The sequence below is a fragment of the Euprymna scolopes genome, chromosome 35 (assembly GCF_053919585.1).
Source record: "Euprymna scolopes isolate OS-2025 chromosome 35, ASM5391958v1, whole genome shotgun sequence".
NCBI classification, from domain to species: domain Eukaryota; kingdom Metazoa; phylum Mollusca; class Cephalopoda; order Sepiida; family Sepiolidae; genus Euprymna; species Euprymna scolopes.
Window position 1 is genome coordinate 73,350,307 of NC_136516.1, and position 18,718 is coordinate 73,369,024.

At 35.8% G+C, this 18,718-nt stretch overlaps 1 protein-coding gene across 1 annotated transcript in view; it reads left to right on the forward strand.

Annotated features, from left to right (window-relative positions):
- The first annotated feature begins 355 nt into the window (after positions 1–355).
- Positions 356–18,718, forward strand: part of LOC145259930 (major facilitator superfamily domain-containing protein 6-like) — a 387,142-nt gene continuing 368,779 nt past the window's right edge. The window contains exon 1 of the mRNA XM_080117890.1: positions 356–3,146. Coding sequence (XP_079974016.1) covers positions 1,412–3,146 — 1,735 coding nt within the window. The 5' untranslated portion in view covers positions 356–1,411. The remainder of the gene's footprint in view (positions 3,147–18,718) is intronic.

The window sequence follows — 18,718 nt, forward strand, 5'->3', positions numbered from 1 at the left end:
CATTCTAAATTGGGGAAAAAATTAAATTTTCTAAGTTTAGATAGATTTCTCCTCTGATAAAAGACAGAACAGATATTACACTGTAATCATTTAGGGCGTGTTCTTCTCTACATATCCCTCTATCTTTTTCGTCTCCTCTTCCTTTTCGTCAGCTTTCTTTCGTTCTTTTCTCGCAAGAGCGTTATTGCATTCTTCTCTTCTTTCTCACTTCTCTCTTTTTGCAATCAGTCTTTCCTCTTATTCTTTCCATATTTCTCTCTTTCTATTTCTATTTCTACCGTTTTCTCCTCCAGCCTTTTACCAACTCGCATCATCCCCTCTCTCTCCAATCGTTGTAAGCGCTCTCGTCTAAGTGCGAGAAGCGATTTTTGCGCGCGACTGCCTGTGCGCATGCGTAGACGGGAGGAGCTTTCCACCACGCTCGCATTCCCAGTCAGTCAGTGCGAAGATGCGGTTAAACAGCGTCTTGCTGTAGCCGAACCGCTCTGACTACACAGCACGTATTACTGCGCTCTTTTTAACGCCTGTAGAAGCATTGCATCAGAAGGTAACTGTAATCGAACTGTGTTGCTTCTCACTACATAAAAAAAAAACAATCGACGAAAAAGCTTAGTTTTATCTATTGCTTTTAATTCAACCAGCATCGTCCAGTAGACAGCAAAGAGGCTTGTATTTACTATTTAAAAAAGAAGTGCTTTAAATATATCTACGTGTTAAAACAACAACAAAAAAAAGAAAGAATTTAAATGGAAATAGCACATAAAAATGGTAATAATCTAATTTGTTATTAAAAAATGCAGTTTATTGGAATCATGTTTACCAAAAATCTACAAAATTTCTAACGGCTTCATAATTGATACTGAATGGATGTTTTCGTGGCTAGAGGAAATACTGCGTAGGATTTTACCGCAGGAACAACAACAACATCAAAACACGGACAAAAAATAATGAATACGGACTTTTAAGTGATTATTCGTAAGAAAATTTTTTTAAAAAGATATAAAAACATAATTTTCGGAGTTTTATTTTGTATCTATCGGAAATAAATACACTGTATATGTAGATATATATATATACATACAAAAATATGTGTTTACAAATAATTGCATATACATAAGAAAAATTGCAACTAAAAAAATAATTAAATATAAATTGAAAAAAGGTATATAATTAAAAAAAAAGGATTCAAAACTATATACGAAATAACAAAAAGATATCGATAAATTATATAAGAGCAATAACTTAAATAACAATAACGCATCCTAAAACGTATTTATGTGATTATTTTTTTTCTAACAATTGTTTTAAAATGAATTAAATAAACAAACAAAAAAGAAACAGGAAAATAGTCTTCACAAACAACATTATCAAAAGTATATAATTCAATAAATAAAGATAACACAACATCAATATGGGGATTGATTATGAAACGGGGGCCGTCACGGGCGGAGGGTCCACCCGCTCGCCGACCGGGAGCGAGAAGGAGTTTTTCCAGCGGAACTCATTCAACCAACAGCAACAACAACAACAGTTCCCAGGAAAGCCGAACTCGAGGCGCGATCTCATCGACAACCTATTCACCTACATCAACCGCGACCTCCTAATTTCCAAAATCTTCTATTTTTTCTTTTTCGCCGCGTTCGGCTCCCTGTTCCCCTTGATGGCGGTCTATTTTCGACAGTTAGGCATGAACCCGACTCAGGGTGGTATCCTCATTGGATTCCGGCCTTTCGTCGAATTTTGCAGTGCACCCTTATGGGGAGTCTTCGCTGACAAGTGGAAAAAAGGGAAACAGCTTTTGCTGTTCTCCCTATTCTGTTGGATTGCCTTTACACTATCCCTGGCTTTCGTGCACCCTCCTGCCCATTCGTGCATCACAACTAACTCCACCCATATATTCCTTTCCGAGCCTTACACACGAAAGCGGAGAGACGTGGGGGCCGTTGACGGTTGGATACCACCGGAAAACCCGTTTCTTTATAAAAGTTCCCACCTGCCTCACTACAATAACAACAGGACAGCGAAGAGCTTAGTCGAGAATTACGCGGGCCAGGAACAGACCCTTAATGAGCTGAGCGATCTAAACGTTGCAATCGAGCCGGAAATGCCGGGCAGATTTTTAGACACCGTTGACTCGGCTAGTAATATCGATGATATACCCGTTGCTCATTCGAGGGCGAAACGCAGGAAACCAAAACACGAGGCTTACGAAATCGATCATAAGAAAATCGCCAATAAAAACAAGAACGAAGTGGCCGGTTTGGTCAGTCCCCGCTTCAGTACGATTGTCTACCGGGAAGATCAGGTTCAGCAAGTGTTTTTTGTTTTGTTGCTTTTAGTTATTGTAGGAGAGTTTTTCAGCGCACCAGCCATTACCCTGGCTGATTCAGTGACCCTCGCCTATCTGGGCGAAGATGTCGAGAATTACGGTAGACAGCGCATGTTCGGTTCACTTGGTTGGGGTATCGCTATGTTTATAGTGGGCATGGCCCTCGATCATTCGACGACTTTTCCGAACCATCCTTGCGGGACCCAAGAACTGGGCGAAAAGAACTACGTCATATGTTTTGCTGTGTTTTCGGTGCTCATGAGTTGCGCCCTTATCACGGCTACCCAGTTCAATTTCTCTTTCCACCAGGGAAGCATGGATATACCTTTACAACAGATCGCATCACAGATCAAGGATAAAATTAAAGAAACGGTCACAGGTCGGAAAAAGATCGACCGGGTCCGGCTTGTTGAGGAGGACGATTTTGATTATTATACAAAGGATAAAGCGCACATAGAGCCCAGCTTCCCGGAGAAAACTCACCCGGATAAGTTACACATTTCCCTGGACAAGCAGAGTGATATGGTCAGTGATACGGTCAATGGGCACGCTACGGGTCCTGGAAGAGGTTTAGACGAAGAGACCTATTTTGGCAAGTGGTTAACTGTCTTAAAAATGCTGGCCTCAATTCGGTATATCTCTGTTTTGTTTGTGGCCTGGTTTATGGGTTTTGGGATCGGCCTTATTTTCACTTTCCTCTTTTGGCATCTGCAGGACTTGGGCGGATCTCCCACCCTCTTTGGCGTGGCCTCCGTATTCAACCATATATCGGAACTTTTAGCCTACTTCCTCAGTGTCAAGTTTATTTCCAAATTCGGTAAGTATACTTTGATTTTTATTGCTTAGCCGGTTCTTTGATAGAGCGTTTCTAGTTTTGCACCGGGGGACATTCACAAAAGAGAAAGCAAAGAGAGAGAAAGAGGAAGAGAGAGAGAGAGAGAGAGAGAGAGAGAGAGAGAGAGAGAGAGAGAGAGAGATGAGTCATGAGGATAGAGAAAAAAGAGAACAAAGAAAATGGGGTTAAAAGTTAAGTTAAAATGAAAGGAGAAGTAAGAGGAAAATAAAAGAGTGATAGAGAGAGCGAGAGAGGTGGAGAGAGGCGGAGAGAGGAAAAAAAGGAAAAGAAATGAAAGAGAGACAAAGAGAGAAAGAGTAAGTAAGAAACAGAAAAAAAAAGAAAGACCTTGGGTTTACTTTCGCTACAACCTCGTAACTCTTGCTTCCTTGATATGTCCTTTAGTCATTATCTTCCATTAGTGACATTTCTGACAAAGGGTAAATAATTGCTGGGCTTTTTTTGAGCCAGAATCTTAACACTTATCATTGTCTAGATTTTGATTTTGAAATGTTATTTTTTAGCTCCTTATATTAAGTGGCTTCGTGCATTGTCTGAAGCGATTTCCACAAAACACACACACACACAAACACACACACACACACACACACACAAACACACACAAAAAGAGAGATGGGAAGAGTTGGGGGGATAATAAGGAGAAATGTGATAGTGGATGAAAAGGGAAAAGAAAATAATCATTATGAAAAGTAGAGACGAAAAATATAGAAAGAAAGAAGGAAACTAGAAAGAGGTAAAAATAAAGATGGCTAAAATAAAACGGATGCAAAAATAAATAAATAAATAAATAAAATAAATAAATAAATAAAGAGGTAAAAAAACGAAGGAAGTGAAAAAGAGGTAAGGGGAGAAATATCTACACAAAATAAAAGGCCTGACAATTTCGGCAGAGAGCGCGAGAACGGACGAGCGATAGATAGATAGATAGAGAGAGATAGAGAGAGAGAGAGACTAGCTACAACCACTATCAAAGATTTTCCCCACTTTCTAACTGTGCATGTATCCAAACTCAAATTCCATGGACAAAGCTTCTTTCCCAGAACTGCTCGCATGTGGAACACTTTCGCTGGCCTGCTTCCCGGTTGAATACAACATGGTAGCCTTCAAATCCAATGTAAACAAATTCGTTTTGGGCCGTTCCCATAAATAATCAAGTTTACACCATTAACGATTACTACACTGCCACCTTGCATTCATTAACGCTTATCCTTGAGTGGCCTTCGGGACTTGATAAGTGGTGACTTCCAAGTAAAAAAGAAAAATTTTAGAAATAAGCGAACAAAATCAAGTGTCAGTAAAAAAACCAAACAAATCTTGAATTTTGACCATTTGCTAAGTTAAGTATTTGCATATGTTTATACATTTCTATGTACAGGGTTCACTCCATAACTAATTAACCGATCATTATGTATTTTGAAACAAAACTGAATTTTAAAACAGAGCGTAGGAGAATTTTGAAACACAACGCAAGAATTCAATAATGTGATTTATGCTTAAAATAATTTAGTTTTATGCAAATGGCGTAAAAAAACGAGGGGAAGCCATTTATGAAAATTAAGGTACCTCCCATTTTTTGTGAAATCTTCCATTTTTTTTCTTTTGTCGCATTCGAACCCTATTCCGCAATCGGCAATCTATTTCCGGCGCATCATTACGTCTATTAATAAATATCTCCCAACTTTCAGTTTCTTCTCAAATCTTTAAAGTAGTTTAGGAACATAATAGAGTCAGAATCGAACATTTGAAAATTCAAATGTTTCAGAGTTGTGTGAAATTTAATTTAAGGTCAGTAGAAGCAAATTAAAGAAGATTTCCCTGAATTAGAATTTCTTCCTAAGGACCAGTAAGTTTTAGGCATGTTCTAAAATTATAAAATCCAAATAACATATCGGATTTTGACAAAAATTGGAGTAATGATTTCTAAACATAAGGTTTATTATCATTATATCTTGATTTTCATTTTGGTAAGGGGGCATAAAAATGGTGCAAAACTGTTCGGTCCGGGAAATTAATTATATCAGTCCTCTTAGTCGTAATATATATATATATATATATATATATATATATATATATATATATATATATATATGTGTGTGTGTATGTGTGTGTGTGTGTAGATACAGAGAGAGAGAGAGAGAGAGTGTGTGTGTAGGTAGAGAGAGAGAGAGAGAGAGAGAGAGAGAGAGAGAGAGAGAGAGAGAAAAGAAATAGGACGAGAGAGAGAGAGAGAGAGAGAGAAAGAAAGAAAGAATAAAACTGTTATATATATCACGCAAAAGAAGCGCGTACGTTTTTGTGTAGGTGGCGACATCTAATAATAATATTATAACAATAATATTAATAACAAGTGAAGCATGCATGGTCCCCCGAGATTGCACAGTAAACGAGGCATAAAAAATGACTAAGTTCAGCATTTACCCCCCTCCCATTTAGCCCCCAAAGTCCCCAGGGGACGTCAAATCCTGGTCAAAATGAACAAACGGTTCAATTTGTAGGCCTTAACATATGTAAATTTGAGTTCTACACCATGCAAATAAAAAAGAAATGACTAGGTCCATCATTTGCCCCCCCTCCTCATTTAGCCCCAAAAGTCCTCAAGGCCTTAACATATTTAAAGTTGAGTTTAACACCATGCAAAACTGCTAAATAGGCATACACAGAAAATTTTGGACAAATGTGGTAAAATAGTCCCAAAAACGGAGTGTTTTTATTAGCCCTAAAAGAGCCCCTGGGGCACACCCAAGCGTTATCGCGAAGTATAGACAAACAAAATTATATAGAAATCAGTTAGTTACAACTTTTCAGAAAGTTTTATAAAAATCCAAGTCATCAATTTTTTTTAATAAGCACAAAAGTGTTAATTTTAGCCATTTTAACTCGAGAGGCATTCCGGGGGGGGGGGGGGGGGGGGCGGGGCGGGGCAACCGGAGTTTTCCCGGAAAATCCGTTCTGTTACTTTTGACTCATGTCAGGTCTAATAATAATAATAATAATAATAATAATAATAATAATAATTCAAACCCATCCAAGCAAGAAGACCAGATGTCGTAATAATCAAGAAAGAAAAATCCTGTCAAATCGTAGACTTTGCAGTCCCAGCTGACCACAGGGTAAGTATGAAAGAAAAGGGGAAACGAAGCAAATACACAGAGCTAGCCTGAGAGTTAAAAGGGATTTGGATGATGAAGAAAATCAAAATAGTACCGATAATAGTAGGAGCACTAGGAACAATTTCGAAAAACTTCGAGAAAAGAATGTCAGAAATTGGAATCAGAGGAATAACTGCAAAAGTACAACGACTAACGATAATGAAAACGACTGAAATATTAATGAAAACCCTTGAATGCGGAGAATAATACAAGACAATATAACGAATAAGCGTTACAGGGAATGAAGAACACCGAAACTGCATATGTACAAGTTCTACACCCCCATCATGCATCCCCCCTATTATTTCATCGCCGTTCCCCTCAATAAAAAAGTGATACCAAAGGGTCGAGAAGGATCAATAAGGATTGAAAGACCGAGGAACGAGCAGACCTCGGCTGGACAAGCGCAAAGAGAACTGGGACCTTGGAGAGGCTGAGTGCCACTCAAATTTCAGTATAAACCAATGGCCACTACCAGCGAGAAATCAATGGTAAGCGGCTGTTGCGATTATGCAAATTCATTTGCAAATGCTATCGAAGGGGGTGGAGAGAGCTGGACGTCTGGGGAGACTTTTTGTCACTCAGCTTTCAGAGAACACCACAGATTTCCAATCAGATCGTTTGTTGACTTGTGTGAAAGCTCCATGTGAGTCAATAATAATAATAATAATAATAAAAAGAAAGCCAGCGACCGTATTTCCCGATAACACAATGGTAAACGGCTGTTACAAAAACACAAATTACTTTCCAACAATTATCAAAGGATGTGGAGAATACTGGAAATCTAGAGAGACTTGTTATCACCCAGACTCCAATGAACACCACCTACTTATGTGCGTGAGCGATCACTGGCAATGGTTCTTATTAAAACTCCTAATGAGAAAATAATAATAACAAGCGTGACCTGTAGAAATTCCACAACGAACTCATCCATAATAATATATTGATGTTGGCATTCTGTAGATGTTCAGTGTAAATAGAGACACTCTGATATTATTGTAGCTTTTTTGTTAAAACTGCAAAAGAATTTATCTAAGCTAGCAGGGACACTCGGGTCGTAAAGTACGCTTAAATATGATATTTTAATTATTGCAGATTTCGTATATATTATTATAGAGTTAATGTTCTATCGATTTTTATATATTATAAAGTTGTGATTCCCCCCTCCCAAAATACATATCCATATTACTCGAGTGCATAAGCTTTAATTGAGAGCAAAACAAAAACTTATGATATATATATATATATATATATATATATATATATATATATATATATATATATATATATATATATATATATATATATATATATATATAACTTGAGTGCCATCAGCTATAATCGAAACCAAAACTTATAAAGAATTCTTGATAAAATTATTTTTAAAGCATAGATTACTGGAGTGCCATTAGCTATAATCGAAACCCAAACCAAAACTTATGAAGAATTCTTAGTAAAATTATTTATTACATGGACGTCCATAACAATTAAACGATTCACATGTAAACGTGGCACAGAAAATAACACACACGCTGTCGTATTAATATTTATGTAATGACTTTAACAGTACCTATGCTAAAACTAGAACCATACAGAGAAAGATGACACGCAAATTCCCGAAGAGATTCATATTATAAATATGATATACTTAGCCAAACTGAGGATGGATATACACTTGTAGATATATAAGCCAACAATCCGATAATCTGACTCCCGCCATAAAAAAACCACAGATCACCAATATCAGTTGGCACTAGTGTTGGGACGGCATAATTCGGCATACTTCACGTTGACACACCGTAGATTACCAAAGTTAAGCAACCTTGAGTCTGGTCAGTACTAAAATGGGTGACCATTTGGGAATTTCCAGGTGCTGTATGTGCTCTCTGCTTATCTCGGCATTGTTTCCAGTCGTCTAGCATTGACAGTGGACTCAAGCAGTGCCGATCCAGGAGAGGTGTGGTTAATGTTTGCGCAACCCTTGCCTCACAATTACACGCGCAGCTACCTTTTCAGGAGGTATCCATTGTCTCTTGATACTGAACGGAGCCAACGAAGTATTGGAACGATTAATCGGAATCGGGAATCGAAAAAACTCAGAACTTCTTGAAAATTGATATCGGATTAAAAATAAAATGTGATCAATGTCAAAAAATGTTAAAAACGATTCTTTTAATTTTTTTTCTCCTTTTTTTAACAATATTTTCCATGGGTGATACTAATGATAAAATAATAGATATTGATTCATTTATAAATTATCAGTAAAACTAAAATAGATAAATCACTCCCCCTTCCTGCAAGTGTATTTTTTACATTTGCGGAAATATAAGCAAATATTACACAGATAATCCGAAAAAAAAAAACAATAACAAAAAACAAAACAAAAAAAACAAAACAAAAACAACAACAACAACAACAAAAACAAAACAAAACAAAAAAAAAACACTTTATGGCTACATATTTAGGAATTTAAAAATAAGCGGAACTGAATCAGTAATTGTATCGAAATCGGTAAAAATATCGGAATCGTCCCATCACTAGTTGACACCACAAAAAATAACTGTGGGGAGTCTGAGAGGACGAAAAGACCGATGAGGGAAAACATCATGCAGATCTCCACAGTCAGGACACAGAGTGTACTGGAATCTCGGGGAGACTTATTGTCATTCAAGTTAAAGAGTAAACCACTGACCGGTGTTGCAAAATCAATGATAGACGGCTGTTGCGAGAATACAAAGTGAATTACAATTTTGATATAAAGAGATGGCTAGTACTGTAAATATGTCAATCAGACTACAAAGTAGCACCACCCGTCATTCACATTGTCACGTCAGTTGTTGTTAAATCAGTGAAATAAAATCATCTTGACTATGGTCAGTACCAGATGAGTGACTATTTGGGAATATCAGACTGTGTAAGTGAGAGGGCAGCGACACCTTCTCGAAAAAAAGTAATTGTAAAATATAATGTCGCTTAAAATCTCACCTGAACTGAATTCGCATGCAACTGGGGACCGCTTATGAATATGTTATTCTTTAGAAACTTTCTCCTTTGGAGGAGGCCGGTTGAACACGCCCACTGTGTCTGTCGCATAAGGATAAAGGCTGTTTTTGCCAGTAAGCGATCACTGGTTACAACTTGTGTGAGAATTCGTGTCCTTCGAACTAGGAGCAGAGTGTAGGATCGGTTTTGTCCAGAGTGTTCGGTTTTAGGTGGCATGATACTCTCCTACATAAAATTTGACCTTGTGTCTAACTTTGTTCTCATGGAGAGGCACACACACAAACAATTACACTCGGACACACATGCAAACATACAAACACAAACACACACACAAACACACACATAAACGCACACATACATACATACATACATACACATGTACGCGCGTGTGACAAATAAAGAACTTGTGTGAGAACTTGGACTAAGTAAGAAATTACAATAAAAACTACCGAAATATTAAGAAAAATCTTAGAGTGCGGGAACCAATCCAAATAGCCAGACGACGCTGTCCGATCGCTGGTAAGTTAAAATACAACACTGCACCTTAAAGACAGGACTATAGAGAAAATATACTTAGATTCAAGGTCACGGGAATGATTTGATTAATATATAAGTAAATAATAAAAAAAAAAATCTGACATCCATTCCGCCCCCACTCTCCGACAAAATAACCGAGGAGAGTCTGAAAGGTCAAAAAGACACAGGGTATAGCACCTGACCTCGAAGAGTGTAGAGAATATAATGGAATCCTGAAGAGAATTATTGTCACTCAGATCATATCATTAGTCGTTATAAGCGATAATATGAGTTGAGCTGCAATAATGAATGAAAGAAGCAGAAAATACTGTAAACCTGAGGAGGCTTGTTATCACTCGGATTCCAGGGAACACCAAGTGAGGATCATTAGAAATAACTCGCGTGGGAACTTTTCACGAGTAATTTCCATGTTAATAAAGTTGTATTACCACGTTTACTGCGTGTGTACATCTCCTTTGCGTGACTCACGCATTTTTTTTTATTGCTATGAATCGATCAATCATTGACATCAGATATGCTATAGTTGCAAGCACTAACCCGCACTTCAGGAGATTTTATTAAAGAAAATCATTACGAAATTAAATCCACCCGAATGCATTTCAATTTAGTCATGAGCAAGGCATACATTTTTAAACTTTTTAAATAGCCCATCTGTCTTTATTGCTATACGTAAACCTTTTTTTTGTGCCGCTGTTGAAACCTGCTTAAACCCTTATCTTTTGTAAAACTTTTTCCCACGTCTTTTAAAAGACGATTTAATTAAATTAATTTATCTTAAACGACTCTCCTCCCCAGGTAATCTAGTTCCCCCTGTGTTTTTCCTATTTACAATGCCTCCGCACGGGACAGAGTTAGACACCAGGGTCGTTTTTTAACGTGGAGAAAAGGAAGAAAAATAAAAATTGTATCAGTCGTGAAGGATTTCTCCTCCACTGAGAGAGAACAAGAAATTGAAGTGCAGCATCTGAAGAACAGATACTACACTTTGATCTTGTCCCGATTTTTCATTTAAACAACCAGTTACTCCTTATTAGGTGATAGTCAAAAGGGCCCTAGAGAGTTTTCCGTCAATAGTTTACAAGAGTATATATATATATATATATATATATATATATATATATATATATATATATATATATATATATATATATATATATATATATTATTCAGTATAGTTAAATTAAATTACCATGTCTCACAATAAATCAATAAATCAATAAATTCAGTTTTAAAAGACATCATCAGGCGATAATATACCTCTGTTCTTACTCAAGGATAGTCATTTAATATCTTGCTCTTTTAATTGAGCACTATCAAATCCAATGGTTTTTACTTTATATATATATATATATATATATATATATATATATATATATATATATATATATGTGTGTGTGTGTGTGTGTGTGTGTGTGTGTGTGTGTGTGTGTGTGTGTGCGTGTGTGCGTGCGTGTGTGTGTGTGTGTAAAATTCAAGTCACATAAATACCATAGAAACGCTCTATGTTCGTTTGATGATCACCTCAACGTGCTTGCTGTGTAAGTACTTCCACAGAATTTGCTCCGACGAACTTACCGTACCTGTAGTCCTCTCAACGCAAATAACCCCGATCAACCCGACAATCAGCAAAACCCCCATTTTTTTTTCACTGTAAATGTCCCCAAATACCGGAAAACTTTTTACTCGAAGCTTATTTCCTCGGTCCACTTGCCTTTGGAGTTTCCTTCCCGCTCCTTGTTTTCCCGACTGTATCACCATGCAAAAATTTAAATGTAATATCAACAAACATATTGCTGCACCACTCCCCACTTAGGATGCGTCCCATAAATATGCCTGTTAATAACCCTGGCCTCTTACGTCTTAATAACACTATGCTTTGTTTAAGTTGAACAAAACTAAAAAAAGAAAATAAATAAAAATAAAAAAAATATAAAATGACTCTATGGAGATTAAACGTCTTTACAACCAATTTTTTTCCTTTAACCACTAACGCTCGAATCGAAATAAATGGCTCCCTCCTGGACCCCCCCCCAACCTTTCTGTTTGATAAACTCTAGGGATATTTTAAAATAAAATTATTTACCTTCTCTCCAGAATATTACACACAAGGTAAGGTGTTGGTTTGATGAACATGTTTCTGTGGAACAAACAGGATTCGAACGTGGCACACTCACGGTTTCAGTCCGTGTCGTTAACCACTTAATTTCACTTGAGAACTAACGGAAAAGACGTATATCCAGTTTGTTGCTAAGTTCGCTATAAAAATGGTTAGATCATTCCACCTCTCCAGAAAATATACGAATCCAGTTGCAATGTTCTACCTATATAAACGTCAAAAACGTCGTAAGAAGCAATATTGCTGACACGTGTGCGGAGGTGCTGCGCAGAGCACTCTTTCTTGCCTTGGCAGAGCACAAAAATCGACTTCGAAATCTAGCGTGAGACCCCCTTTTCTTACAGAGGTGACGTTGTTAACCTATCATTCTTCTATCATTCTTTCCATGGAAGGTGCTCCGACTGAGCTCCAATTGAGCCCTGATTATTTTCGTTCATCTTCGTAAAATATTCATAGTAAGAACTCGTATTTCAACCACAACGGAAAAAAAGATTTTTCTCCCCCCTCGCCTGCATGTGCCTACCACGAGGCGTAATTTCCCTGGGCAGAGCTTCTTTGCAAAGCCTTCCCGCCTATAGAACACATTACCGAAAGATTGCTTCCCTGCTGATTACAAGGCGGTTTTCTTCAAATCCATTCTTAACTAATCCTTATCCTAAACCACCACATAATCGTGATCAGCGTTAGTATTCTTATAGTGTTCCTCAGCTTTCGACTAGCACTCATTCAGCTTCATTACCTTTGTCCTCGAGTGGCTGGTGGCCTTGACAAGTTGTGCCCAAACAATCAAACACAAATTATACTATCCTGCAGAATTATCCGGATGAAAGTAACTCATTGACTAGACAGGTTGAGTCTTGTTGGTTTGATGACACGTCGTAGCAATTCGGTTCTTCTTCTTCTAGCAGTAGTAAAACAGCTCTTAACCATAAAGATCCGGTATAGGGAAACTTGCGATATTGTATATTAGCCGCCAGTCCGGCGTTGCCCGGTCGTACAATAAGATTACACATGATATTTTAATTCATCCAGATTGCGTATGTATTATTATAGAATCAATCCTCTATTGATTATTATATATTACGAGGAATAATTTGCCCGCAAATAAATAAATAAATAAATAAATAAAATAAATAAATAAAAAATAAATAATAAAATAATAACGATAATGTCGTTCATCAAATTCTGTCTGTGTTTGTTTACAATATCACATCAGCTGATATTTCGGCTTGACGATGAACGTCCTGGAAAAGTTACTTTTGATTAATGTAAATTTTAAAATATGCAAACGAAAAAATGATTTGCAGCGATTTTAAATGGCAGCTATACGTTTATCTTAAATTAAACTCATTAATCAGAAAAAAAATGGTGATGTACACACGGGCTTGAACATGGATCATTTGATCTGTAGTCAAATACGCTATATATATATATATATATATATATATATATATATATATATATATATATATATATATATATATATAATCACATAAATTAATTCACTTAATTTATGTGATTTAATCACGTAAATTAATATTCGAAGATATTTAATCACATAAATTAATATACGAAAATATAATTTTATGCGTAAATTTTCAGTATTTACTTCAGCAGTGCTTAATGCATAGGTAGAGTTAGGTAGTAAGTTATGACTGACAAATTTTCACGAGGATGAAACGCAGAATATTCTATGTAGATTAATTGCCAGATATATTTTCATAACTTACTCTCTCTCTCTCTCTCTCTCTCTCTATATATATATATATATATATATATATATATATATATATATATATATATATATATATATATATATATATATATGAATGTCGGGCGCAAATGCTGCCATCCCTCTATATAATGATAAGAGTTCCGAATATAAAGTGAATGTTAACATTCGATTCTTCGTAAAAGTTGACGCCTGAAAAGTTGTGCGTGATCTTGGTCTAGTGCTTTATTTTCAATCGCATTCACACGGATAAGCAGGCAGATATACCACAGATATAACGTAGATTTATCCTGACGTTTTTTTTCTCTCAGGACATCATAGAAACCACACTTTCTTCATTGAAGAACAAAGCGGTTCGCCCACGCAGACTTTATGTTAAGTGAATAAAGATTACCCCTCTCTCTCTCTTTCTCTCTCTCTCTCTCTTCACACACACACACACACACACACACACACACACACACACACACACACACACACACACACACAGACAAACACGCACTCACACATATACATATACTAGCAAGTAGACCCGACGTTATCCAGGATCGAATGATGATCAACGAATGATCACACTCCCATATTTTTTGTCCTCGAAATTGGCGAAATCGCAATTTTTTTCAATCAAAACTTCATGTGCCTGTATGTAGTGATTTCGTCCACAATACATTGTAACATACATTGCACTGTGGAGACTCTACTGTTGATTTAATGAATTTATGAAAATTATTTTTATATATAATGGCTTGAATTGAAGTTTAAAATGCTAAAGTCAATTGTGTTCTAAACAGAAACATTCATTTCGAACGCGCCCCTGTCCTATCAATGAACATACTTTTGATTTGATATGCCAGACCTTTCTACTTTTACGGTAATAAAACTTCTCAAATGGATTTGAAATGTAAGGTTGTCTAAGATGTTAATTTAGTAAAAATCGCCTGTTATTTCTTTCATCGTTTTTTTTTTCGATTATCGATTATTGAAACTAATCGAAAACATTCTTGTACAAAACCTATCTAAGAATTCTGCCGGATACATAAAATACATTTGTGTGAAATTTCATAAAAATCACCTAATAGTTTCAGAGTCCATAGGGAACAAACTCTCTCACACACATACAAACGTTATATATATATATATATATATATATATATATATATATATTCCTCTACTTCGCTTTCTCTTTCTCTCTTTCTCCCTTCTTTTCTCTCTCCTTCTTTTTATCTATCCTTGTTTACTCTATTTTTTCCCTTTTATCTTTCCTTTATATCTCTCTTTCCCCCTTTCTTCATTTTCCCAACTTTCTCCCCCTTTTCTTCTTCCCTCCTTCCTTCTGTCGTTCTTCTCATATCTCTCCTCCCTTTCTTTCTCTCTGTTTATTACTTTTAACCTCGCTTTATATTTCTGTCTTTATTTCTCTTTTTGTTTTCGATCTCTATGCGTCCTTCCTATGTTTTCCCCCTTTCTCTCTTGCATTCTTCATATCTCACCCCCCTCTCCTGTTCTTTCCTATCTGTCTTCTCCGATCTTTTTTTTTCTCTTTCCTTTTCTATGAATTTATTTACTTCTGTCTCGCTTTCCTTCTTTCTTTTCCTCATCCCTTCCTCTCTGTCCCTTCGTCTTTATTTCGTTCGTTTCCTTTCCTCTTCTTTTTCTCTTTTCCCATTTGTCTCTCTCTACCCTTTGACTCTTTCTTCATATCCATGTTCCTTTCCCCCTTCTTCTTCTTCTTCTTCTTCTTCTTCTTCTTCTTCTTCTTCTTCTTCTTCTCTCTCAATTTCTCTTTTTTCGTCTTATCTAATTTTCTTCATCTCTTTCTCCCTCTTTCTATCCTTTCTCTATTTTCACTTTCACTCTCGCTGCACATCCTGTTCCCCCCTCTCTACTCGTTTACATTCTTTCTCTCTTTCGCCTCTACTCCCTCCTCTCTGTTGGTCTCTCTTTCTCTTTCTCTTCCTCTGGTAGCGCAGTACAGAGGGTTGAAGATGTTGAAACGCAAACCAACGCAAACTTACAACGCAACGTACTCTGTTCCAATCTTGTTAGTTCCATGTCGCCATTTTTACCATGAATGTTGGCAACCTTCATGTGATAATTCTAATGAGTACCAGAGTGCGAAAACCCTCCGTCGGTTAAATGATAGGGCGTCTATAATGACACGCAAGGGAAGTGAGGCAACGAAGCTCTGGCCCCGGACACCAAGAGTAAGGCGGCATTCAATTAGAGAAGGAAATAAAATGGTAATTTCAAATTTTCAGAATTGAGAACGGTCTTCGAGCCTAACCGCATTGCTATAAACGTATTGTAGCCATTTATTCCTTATCAACAATAAAGATAATAAAATCGACATAGTATGTTACTTTATTACAGTTTCACGTGTACATGACTGGTGTTTAATGTTTGCCCTTTGGTTTCGATTAATTTAGACACCAGTTAAATACAATGCTCATGATCGGAGATACTGAGGAACTGCAGTCTATTCTTATTTATTATTAATATAGCCCTATGTTATAGGATATAGAACACTTTTTCCGATATTTTTATTTTATTTTAATTCCGTTTTGTTCTAATTAAGAGGTTGGTTGTATATATATATATATATATATATATATATATATATATATATATATATATATATATATATATATATATATATACATATATATATATATATATATATATATAAACGAATATTTCACACGCCTATATTATTATTGTCATCGAAATCCGTGAAATCACCCGGGAGGAAGCATCACATACCTCCATGCAGTAACTTAGTCCAAAATATATATTATACTACACTACACTGTTGATAACTGTCCGTTTCTTTTATATTTAGATTAATATTTTGCAGAGGTGAAGCAACCAATGAAGGAGATTAATGCAAGAATGCTCAATACCTAAGTAAGGCAAGATAAACATTTTATTTGTTTCATATAAGCATTAATATGTCGCTACACATTCATGAGGAATGTTTCGGCCAGACAGTTCAAAGTAATTGGAGACCTCTTCAGGCGATATAGTTAATACAAAAGTTCAGTATGTCTGTATCGATAGGTTGTTGTAGTCCTGAAGAGACGATTGACAACAGTGAAACATACATTAATACGCGTAGGCTTTTTTTCTCTGATGTTTATATAATTTCACACACACATATACGCACACACATATAATTTCACACACACATATAATTTCACACACACATATACGCACACACATATAATTTCACTCACACATATAATTTCACACACACATATACGCACACACATAATTTCACACACACATATGATTTCACACACACATATACGCACACACATATACATAGCCAGTTACAAACTATATTGTTTCGCTGTTTAGAGATCATCAGTGTGGGTAGACTAGCAAACACCCCAAGCGAGAAGTGAAATTCAACCGTCGAGCTTACAGTTTGCGCCTCTACCTCTGCATTATCATCTAGTATCCGCTAAATGTAAGCAAAATCTAGATGTCAACAAACGCAAACAGCTTGAGAGCTGGAAATAGTTTTTACTTGATGAGCAATGTTCTAAGCGTAGTGGTCCGCCGGTGATATACTTACGAGAACTCTACCATGATGGGAGTAAATAATATCATCTACGGACATTCCTGTTTACCTGTTTAAAGCTAAACATTATATATATATATATATATATATATATATATATATATATATATATATATATATATATATATATATATATACATAAAACAAACCGTTGAACAACTAAACGGACGTGTCCCGTCTAAAATTATTATCATGAGGCATAAGAAAAAAATCTTGACAAGGGCGAGTTTCTTCGCTTAAATACATCGATAAACGTTATTTTAAATTTTTTTATTTATTTATTTTTTTGCGTTCGATGGCTTCAAAACGTGTTTCTATACACGTGTTCTATTTGAGACACACACACACACACACACACACACACACACACACACACACACACACACACACACACACACACACACACACACACACACACACACACACATATGGAAACCAGTCGCTCACCTCCCTATTTTTTTTTTTTTTTACAATTTTGAACACCAGTAAGTTTATCATAACTTTTGTTTTAGTGAACGAAAATTGAATTATTTTTCCCAACGCAGCTGAGAAGGTGATCTATAAACTGTAATAATTGTTTGAAATTTGGTCGAAAAATGACTGAGCGGTGAAGCTTTAAAGCAGTTCTAAACGACTAAAACTGCCACATGACTATATATTCAAACAGTACCGTCTTTGAATGATACACACACACGCACACACACACACACACACACACACACACACACACACACATATATACATGTATATATATACATATATACATATATATAAATATATATACATATATATATGCATATATATATACATATATATACATATATATATAAATACATATATATATATACATATATATGCATATATATACATATATATGCATATATATGTATACATATATATACATGTATATATACATATATATATACATATATATACATATATATACACACACATATACACACATACATACATATATATATATATATATAAATGAAATGCTAAAATGTCGTAGGAATACAAATTTTATAATACTGCAAACATAAAGCCCAAAGAAATGAGCCATTCATTTAAAATTCATGAGGAAAAAAATTATGTTTTTTGTACTTCTTTGTCAAACAATATATTTTGTTGTAATTCTACATAATTTAACCCAGAATTTCCCTACACACACACACACACACACACACACACACACACACACACACACACACATATATATATATATATATATATATATATATATATATATATATAAATCGGTTTATGTTTTCCGGAGTAAAATCTATTACATTTAACGCCTGGTCTAGTCACTTAGACCAGGCGTTACTCCATCTAAGATTCCCATCCTCTACATACTCAAATGCGCATGGTATATGTGATGTCACTACTAGAAAAAAATCTAAAAAACAGATA